This window comes from Mustela nivalis (assembly GCF_964662115.1).
Source record: "Mustela nivalis genome assembly, chromosome: X".
Classification (NCBI taxonomy): Eukaryota; Metazoa; Chordata; class Mammalia; order Carnivora; family Mustelidae; genus Mustela; species Mustela nivalis.
Window position 1 is genome coordinate 61,085,806 of NC_139040.1, and position 9,856 is coordinate 61,095,661.

Genomic DNA, 9,856 nt, shown 5'->3' on the forward strand with positions numbered 1-9,856 from the left:
CTGCTTTCACAGGAATTAAATCCAAATTCTTTTGGTCATTATCAATATGTAAGAGGCAGTTGACATGGTAAACTGACTTCACTGTAATTAAAGGCTTCATCTGGAGTCAATTTTCACCCATAGTCTATCTCATCAAATAATATTTATTGACTATCTTATTTTGAGGCCCAAGGCTACTGTAATCAGAGATTGTTACAGATCATATTTGACCTGTAGCAACCTCTTATGAACATCTGATAAGGCACTTTAAATGCATAACAGAAATACCTCTGATAATAAAACTTTTAAAACCCAAAAGCTCTTGACCTTTCTTTGGCTACAAATAAAGAAAATACATGCTTATGTGTAATTGGTTTAGGAATGTGATTCTTCCATTAAAGGCAATGATTGATTGTTGGGTACCAATGAGCATGGCTGCATTTGCCTTCTCTAAAAGAAACTTGGTTATTGTCATTCACTTTGACTTTGAGATGGTTCGCAGCATTTACCAGTCTAGATGGCACTGAGAAATTGTACCTATAAAAACCATAGGAAGGATGGAAAGAACAACCAATTGTTTCCTGGACAATGGGGTTTGGTGATAAAATACTTCCAGGTGCCTGTAATCCATACAACATTTGACTGGAAGAATTAGGTGCCTGTAGACACTGCTCACTTAAGTCTTGAAATGAACTGCTTTTTGAATTGGTGATCCCCAGAGAAGAGAACATGGAAACTTCCATCATGAGAGGGGCTAAACACTGAGAACTGTTGCTACTTGCTAGTCTTTCAGGAGAAGGCAAGATAAGGGGCTGCTGTTGCCAAAAATTAGTTGGGCAAATCTTGTAGCAAAGGGGCAGGTTGATATTGTGCAGATACACCTCTGGACAGGGCATTCCAAGGGAGCCTGTAGGTAAGTGAAATGTAGGCACAGAGCAAGTTGGAAAAAGCAAGGAGTTCAGAGGAGAGGGAGCCCCTCCACTAGAGGTCACTGGAGATGAGCCACTGCTTCCACCTGTGAATAATAATTCAGTCAATGAACGATGAACTTGATGTTCCTAATAAATGAGTACTAAGGACCACAAATATTCTGCTTCATTCTTTTTCACAAGTTCACAGTTCTTTTAACTTCTTTGGGAAAGAATATGCTCATTCCTCTGACCAAAGTTGAAAATGATATCTTTACAAGGACCATTACTACTTTTATCACTACAATTATGTATTATGTATTGAGCATTCACTATGCACAAGAGCTGTGCTAGGCACTTGGACATTTATCCAATTAATTACAAAATATGCCTAAATAAATAGTACCCAGAGCCAATTATATCTTACAAATTTTAAAAAAATTAAGTTTTAAAAAATTTACAAAAATGAGTATTTGATTAAATTAAACAAATTGGTTGGGATTCAGTAAAAAGCTTCATTCTTATAAAAATATTGGAGCACATGAAAATAATCTTTATAAACTAACATTTAAGTGCACTTGCTAAAGATAATTTTTAGTTAAAAAAGTAAAAATAAAAAGTTCATAGTAATTTCAAGTGAGCTTTTATGTTTGCCTCGCATCTACTAAAGTTAGGGATAGTTATAAAGTCCATGAAAATCTAGACTTTACACCTTATTTTCATGTTTGAATTTTAAAATTTTGACTAAACTTGATGGTTTCTTTTGTGTGTGTGTGTGTGTGTGTGTTGTTTTTCTTCACTATTTTGTGTAAGCATAGCCTAATTCTTTATTAACAAGGTGGCAAATGTCTTTTATAATTAAATATTCTAAAGTCATTTGAAAAATGGTACCCCTTTTCTTTGGAACTTGAGAGCAATCTGGACATTTAAGTAATTAAGAAAACTGTATTTTAAATTATCAATTAATGAATTAATGATCATTGTTAGTTTTTTGTTTGTTTTGTTTTGTTTTAGTGCACTTCATGTTTACCTGGATATTTTAAAAGCATGCTGCCTAGATGCTATTAAAGTGTTCATATTTTTCTATGCAACTTTGTAAACCAAATTAATACAATCAATACAGTGAAATATTTTACCAAATAATTATTAGACTTGATCTGTTTTCAATGTTATAGTAGTATATAAAATTCAACCTAAATAAAATGTTGATGATTTTCTCCAGTATTTATAAACTTGCGTTAATGTCCTAAGACAAACAAATTTTAGAGTAAAGACAAAAGCAGTAAAATAATTATATGTTGTTTGCAAATACTCTTTTATTTATTATTAAACACCAGAGACATGAAGGTATACATTCTTCTACCAGAAAGCTTGCATTGTCTAATTATTATTATTATTTAATCATGTAATGCATTACCTGATAAAAACTACCTTGCAAATATTTTTAATGCTTGTGGCAATTAAACTAATTGTGATGACTTAGTGTTGTTTTCAATATTTATTTTCTTTACTTACAGTAAAAGGAAAATTAGAACTAAGTGATGGTAAAATTTAATGGATGTCATTTTAACATGTGTGGAAAGTTTATGAGAAACATATTTATTTCGATATCTAATGTATTTGCAAATAAGGCCACACATGTACCACAGGCAGATTCCAAAGAATGTGAGATAGTGAGTTGCTGAAGAATCCAGGTGAGATTTGGAGATCTCAGGATATGTGATAACTTAAGAAGACTGAAGTCAATAAATCCACCATTACCACGGCTCTGTTCTCCTTCATGCCAGTTTCCCCCTCTTTTTGCCTCTTACTTTCTCATCAAGTTAAATATACACCAACTATCTTGTAAACCCGCATTCTCTGGCAGGAACTTATCCCCTTGTATAATATTTACTACAGAGGCTCTGACTATTGTTACTTCATTAACATTTAAAAGTAAACATTAATAAAACTTTTCTTACATTGTGTGTCTGCACCAAAAGTTTTAAAATCCAGAGTGGCAGAAGGCCTCCACGGGTAGATCTCTAAAAGCCTATCCAATACAACCCTGAAAAATAGATTCAACTTTCAGCAAGTCCAGAATTCAATTCCTGAAAATAATGATTTATGTAAACTTTTAAGTTATCTTAATACAGTTTTTAGGGGTCAATATCTGAAATATAATATATTTCATTGCTTATAGCCAGACTGCTGAATAAAATTCACAGTAATAATTCCCTGAATAAAAACCTCAGGGATCTAGAATAAGTGATATCTTTGTTTTATTTTAATGAATATATAATATTTGCCCCAGGGGTACAGGTCGAGAATCCTCAGGCTTACACACTTCACAGCACTCACCATATCACATACTCTCCCCAGTGACCAGAAGGCAACCACCCTCTCCCTAACCCCCTCCTACCAGCAACCCTCTGTTTTGTGAGATTGAGAGTGTTTCACAGTTTGTCTCCCTCCCGATCCCATCTTGTTTCATTTTTTCCTTCCCTTACCCTGCAAATCCCCCACTCTGCCTCTCAAATTCCTCATATCAGGGAGATCATATGATAATCTTGAAAGTGGATTGGGAGAGGAAAAGAGGAGGCAAGATTTTAGAGACAAAACACTACATTCTTTTCCTACTACGTACCAGTTACAAAACTTAGGACCTCGGAGTCTCTGAGCCACAGTTACCTTATCTGTAATACTTGTGGAAAGTGCTATATAAATATTAGATATGAGTGTTATGTTGCTTACCTACTTCTTCTGGGATCTCTAAAACCTTTCGCAAAAGGATTCCTGTCTATTTTCAGTTTGGTAATCTATAGATTAAAAAAAAGAAGAAGAGAGAAAAAGATAAAGATAAAGTCAGTGCCCTCAGTAATAACACTCACCATTGCTTTTAATGGTTACAACAACCACAAAACACTTCAATGTGTAATTTGGCACATTCAATTAATACAAGCATATTGTTAAGTTGAATTTGGAATGGCTACCTCCTTTCTCCCCTGGCACTTTGTTCTGCTTTCCTTTCTCTTTTCTCCTTTTCCACACAATTCATAATCAAATTTGCTTTGATGACAATGCAATATGACTATAATATTTTTTTAGTTGTGGAAAATTCAATCCATATAATGCAGCTTGCTGCCATCCAGAAAGTCCCTCTGGAGCCAGCTCTGCTTTCCCAGGATCAAGTTGCCCTTACCTGCTGGTTTTGGTAAGCTGTCACTGTGGTGAACTCAGTTTCTTTAAAGGAGAATGTTTTAACCCCTTCAGTGGGTAGGGACTGAATCCTGGACAGGTCAACCTTGCTGTCCTGTTCCATCACATGCACACGAGGTTTGTACTTATGCATGGACTGCAGAATGATCTGGAGGAGAAATCATCAAATGTTTTCCTAGAAAGTGGCTTCCCCTCTACAACACTGGTTTCCTCTCATTGGCACCCCCAACATGCCCACATGCAAAAGTGAGGCTAAACCAGAAAGGATAGGTTAGCCACACACAAGGACTTTTCTTTGACACTTAGTTCTGGACAGACATGCTCAGGGCTAAGAGGTTTCCAGATAGGAGTATCACAGCAACAATAGGCAGCCATGATTCCATTTCCAGATGAGACCCTTTATTGCTTCTAAGTGTGGACAACCATGTGATGTCCCCTGGATCTGACTGCCTGCTAGAAGTTCCCTGGGCTTATGTTAACTGAAGGGGAGCCATAGGACATACCCCACTTCTTAATCCTGGGGTCCTCCATCTCTTTATTTGTGGCTGGCCCAGGGCAAGGCCAGGCATGGCAGGGGGAAGATGCATATGAGAATAAGACTCAGATCCAGGTAACCTATAAATAACTTCTTTCACAAGTGAGTTGTGGAGGGGATTTCTGTCATACCATGCCAGACAGAAGGTGCTCATCTAGAAGAAGGCAATCAGAGCCCACAGCGATTGCCCTGGAGTCTGAGATGCAAGAGAACTCCACGAAGTGCATTCCCTTCCACACTCTCAGACCAGGATTTATGGCTTAAACAAATCTCATTTGATCTTCAAACTCCTTTCATTCACCCTTCCCAAACCCCAGCACTCTCAGATGCCAAACAAAGGTCGTAGGAGCTACTTTGGTCACAAGCCCAGAACTTGAACAGTTCCTAAGGACCATCCGGGAGAAGCATTTTACACCTCTCCAGGGTAACATGCAGGCTGATGATGCCTTGACACTTCCATCCCCTCCTCAAGACAAAGGATTTCAAACACTTACATGGCCTTTGTCATCCATCTCATTGTTGGTGAGTTTCAAGCGATCAAAGCTGATGATCTGCTGCATCCAGGTGTCTCCAGAGCAGGGTGAGTGTGGGTGAACATAGAACCTGGGAGTAATGCATGAGTGGTCTGTATTCCCAGCTACCATCCACTGTGAGCTATGGTACACATACCTAAAAAAAGCAGAGAGTGTGGCTTTAGGTGCAATGGGCCAAAGCCAGGTGCATGTGAGGAAGCCTGCTGGATCTAGTCCTAATGACACCGGCCAAGGTTTGCCTCCTAATCCCAAAGAAGATCCAACTTGATTTCCAAAGGGCGTTCAGAGATAAAAAGCAAACCATATACAAACACATGCCATTAAAATGTAATGAAGTTCCAGGGCAAGTATAACATCATGGGATTTCAGAGTCTGGTTTGTATTTCCTCACGGAAACAGCCACAGAAATTGATCTAATCCACTTTGCTGTATAGAGACAGTTTAAAAACCCTCATGGCTCAAGCCAGAAGCATCAGTCAGAGAAAAAGCAAAAGAGAGCATAACGTGTCTGTCCAATCCACCTCCACCTCGGCCAGTGGCCCTCAAAGCCCTTTCACCAACAAGGCTTCACATCAGAACACCACCTGCAACTCTAGCCCATGAGGCCTCAGGGCTGATTTCACCCTGTTTCCAATATCAACCACTCAATTGTGCACTGCATTCCCAAGCCAGCTCAAACGCAAGAAGCAAGTCACTTGTTCTATTTACAAACTGCATCTCCAGTAGGTTCTTGAGCTGTGCTTTCTCTTTGCCCCTCAAATCCAGCCCTGGGCATCATGCGTGCTCTCTCTTAGAAAGGCTAGATATCCACTTCAGTGGAATGCTCACAGCCTGAGTAAGAGTGGCTCCTGCACAACCCCATTGCCTCTAAGCCAAGTGCTTAGCTGCACGTCTGGAATGCTACGCCCGAGAGACCTCTTGGCTTTAGATCAATTTGAACACTATTAGCCTGCTCTATTAGAGAGCCTGATTCAAAAAGAAAGGTTATTTGTAATTTCTAGGACCCAGCTGCCGCTTCAGAAGAGAAGCTAAAGAAGGAAGAACTGATACACCTAAATATGGTAACTGTTAAATTAGCATTAGATGATAAATCAGAACATCACTCCAGGACCCTGATGCCAAAGTAGCACAACCCAGAGCCCAGTGCAGCCCCAGAAGCACAGTCACTTCTCTCTAAATCCCTTCAAACAACCTCTTAACTTCCTGAGTCCATACCCTCTGCAGTTGGCACAGCCAAGGCCAGAGTGGTGGGTAGGTAAATGATGTGGAGTACATTGAAACACAAACTGGCACCTGTTCCAGGAGTGAGAGGAAAGAGGAGCAAGACTGCTCCTCTCAGTCTGAACCTCCATTTGAGTGAGAATATTCAACTCCCAAAGTCCACAGGAGAGCAATTTCACCACCACTCCCATGGTAGAGTTTTCCATATAACATTCTCGGGTTCCATAAGTATCCTCATTCCCAGACTTGGTCTGGGGTATCCTTCTTTTGGCCTGGTTACCTATAACGCTTGGAATCTACTGGCACCACGTCGATGGCCACATAGTACTTCTTCCCTGGGTCCAGCCCTTTCACTTTGACTCGAACAGAGGGGAACATCCGCCTGTGGGAAAGAAAACGGCCACTGACCTAATGCTTTTAGAGACATTTGGAGTGGGATGGGGTGGGGAGACAAGGGAAAAATGAAGATATTCACAATACCTTCCTCATTATAGGACAGATTCCAGGAATAATATTTGCTACATGGAGAAAGATTGTTGATTGTATGCTTGATTGAACAAGTTCAGGATTGCTGTGTGGAGCAGAATATTCTTACCACAAGGCTTTGTCCACCCCACTCCCTACCATCACCACTAATAAAAAGCCTTGTAAGAGAAAGTAGAGAGAAAAAAAAAACTGTGCCTGGGCCCTCAGTGTCAATGGTACTTTCTGTAAGGCAGATTTGGGAAAGACTGAAACTAAGAGGATTCATGTAAAAAAAAATAATAAAATATAAATAAATAAATAAATAATAACCCAGCTGATGTGATGCTGCCCCAAAGCAAAAGGTGAAAGCAGAAAAAGCCCACTTCAAATTACCCCAGGCTCGGTTGGGATGGTAGGCTGGGTTTTTGTCCACTGATAACTGTGAGGCTTTAAGGAGAATTTCTTGAAGTCACTGCCTACAAGAAAGAAAATCTGAGCCACTAATAGTGCGATTTATTGAGAGGACGTGACTTTCTAAAACCTGTGGGATGACAAGGACAGATATAGAGTATGAAGCTGGAGGCACCGCATCTTATGACTTCCTACTGTGTGCGTTCTTTGAACATCTTGTACAGAGCCGAACCTGCCAGCCTTTGTAATGATCATCTCAGTCCCAATGTCATGGAATCTCTTCCACAGTTCTGATCCTTGAAGTTCCATTTGGATAGCATCTTTCTCTTCCAGATTTTTGCAGCTGTTGTTATCACTGTCGCTGCTGCTATAGCCAGAGAAAGCAGTTGCTGAGGGCTCGGTCTTGGGTCGCTTTTCTGCTGGACACAGAGACACCAAGAGTTTGACAGAGGTTTGACAGAGGTTCGAAGTTCCTGCGTCCCCTTCTCACTGATACCTGTCTTGGAGTAGACTGGCCCCACTGCTTCTCTGGGAACCTTGGAAGCGTATATTCAAGTTCCCCACAACACCCTCTGTGGCCTCCAGATGGGGAGAAAGGGACCCAGATCGCGTCCTGGAAAAGGTTCCTGTCCTTCTTCAAATTTGCCCATCCTTATTCTCTTGAGATTTTGGACCCTGAGGCTGAATCCCCCTGCCCCAATCTAAATGCCTGCCTGCTTCCTACCCGGAGAAACAGCTACCATCTGGCTCTCACAGCCTGGGAGGTTGCAGAGTGTAACTTCACAAACCACAGGGAAGCTCCCCTTCACCGCAAATGAACGACAGCAACACGCACTGAATCTGGAAGCTCTGAAGCTTCCCCTATAACCAAGTGACCGAGGTGTCTCCATGGTCCCAAATGTGGCCATCCAGCTGGACCAAAGCATCCTAGTGAGGGCTAGCAGCCCTCTCTCAGCTTCGGGAGTGGAGCTGAGATTTGCAGGACAGCATGCTCTCTGGTAGCAGGCTCAGGGTTTGGGGGCTGCCGTAGGAATACTTACCGGGCTGCTGACTCTTTTCCCTTGCGGCTCTTCTCTTTCTCTCCTCCTCTCCACCCTCCTTTTCCAGCAACTCAGGCTGAGTCTCCTCTCTTGGGTCTTGCAATTTTCTTTTCCCGGGTCTCTGCACCAAGGCTTCCACAGAGAAGGCAAGTGCCCGAGAGCTCAGAGCCATCCCAGGAGGGGGTGAAGGGAATGTGCAATGCAAAGTTTCAACCTGAGCTCAGTTAGGGAGGGAGAGGGAGGGAGGGTGCAGAGGACAGGGCAAGGAGGAAAAGCAGGAAAACCTCCAAATTAGAAAAACCGTTTCTGAATCGAGAGTCAAAGAAAGAAAGAAAGAGAAAGTGTATGTGTGTATTATATATATATATATATTTTTTTTCTTTTTCCCCTTTGAATAGACAGAATGAAAGTAGAGGAAGATCAAACTGGAGCCAAAGTCCTCTGGATTCTAATCTCTCTTCCCTTTGTGGTTTCCTCTCTCCCAGTGGACATGTGCAGACCATCAGACGTCAAATCACTGAATCCAGGACCTGGAAATGCGCAGAGATTGGCAAGCTCAGGCCTTTTAGGGAGCCGACCTGCCTCCAATAGCTGCTCAGGCGGCTTGGATTGGGAGATACTGTTGCATACTACTGAGTAAATACCAGGCTGGTCACAGGGTCCACTGTTTGTTTTGGAAACTGTTAAGGTATATATAAAAACAAACAAACAAATAAAACCATCATGAAGGACAATTCAGAGTCTGACAGAGGAAGGAGGAGGGGTGGGGGTGGGGTAGGGGTGTGGGTGGAGAGAGGGTTATGCATGGCAGGAAAGGGTAGAGGGATACAAAATGTTGCTCTTTAACAGTGAATTGTGAAACTCAAAGCTATGTGAAATAATCCTTCATGAAAGGCCACTTTTCCAACCAAAGTCCAAATATTATCGAACCAGATTCAGAGAAGTATATCTGGGTCCTTTGCTTTACAGCAACCGTGGAAAAGTAGAGGAGTGCAAGCTTTCTGGACAATTTTGTTCTAGAGTTATGTCTCAAATTGAGTGGATCATGTTCTAGTCTATCCTGTCTATCCAGGTGGGGATGCAAGGGCCAGCATGGGCAGGAGCCTCTCAGATGCCCACTGTCAATGCTCAGAGTAAACCTGGGCCTTCAAGCTCTGCCTCTCCTGGAGCCCAATATTCCTATACACAGCCTCTTCTTACTCATATGTCTTAGTCATCAAAGACAACCTAAGGACTCCAGGGCCACCAGCAAACATCAACATGAATTTTGTTCCCAACAACGCTGCACCTCAGAATGTTGGGCTCAAATAATGTGTGTCTCCTGGAATATATTCCTGGGCTGGGTTTTACTTTTCCTTAAATTGGGTAAGCAAATCTTTTTGTGTGTGTCAGGAAGAGAGTTGTCTACCACTTTCAAGGAGCGTGTCTGTGCATGTAGATATGAGATGTCTGCCTGTGTGCATGGGAGTTCGTCTGCCACTTTTCATCAGAAATAAGAAATCAAGCATCCCTGGACTCTTTGGCGGACTACGTCCTAACTAAAGATATTTGTATTTGCTTAGAAAG

The 9,856-nt window shown here is 41.5% G+C and overlaps 1 protein-coding gene across 2 annotated transcripts; it reads right to left on the reverse strand.

Moving 5' to 3' along the window:
* Window positions 1–374: 374 nt before the first annotated feature.
* On the reverse strand, window positions 375–8,462 carry TBX22 (T-box transcription factor 22; the record flags this gene model as incomplete). 2 transcript variants are annotated; one of them, XM_082716260.1, is made up of 8 exons in its annotated part: window positions 375–994; window positions 2,849–2,934; window positions 3,621–3,685; window positions 4,069–4,233; window positions 5,115–5,289; window positions 6,655–6,756; window positions 7,483–7,666; window positions 8,291–8,462. In XM_082716260.1, the coding sequence occupies 8 exons, from the start codon at window positions 8,460–8,462 to the stop codon at window positions 375–377; spliced, it is 1,569 nt and encodes a 522-aa protein (XP_082572386.1). The 2 variants fall into 2 exon arrangements, with proteins under 2 accessions (XP_082572386.1, XP_082572387.1); XM_082716261.1 differs by having other exon boundaries at window positions 7,483–7,669.
* Between the last annotated feature and the right edge of the window lie 1,394 nt (window positions 8,463–9,856).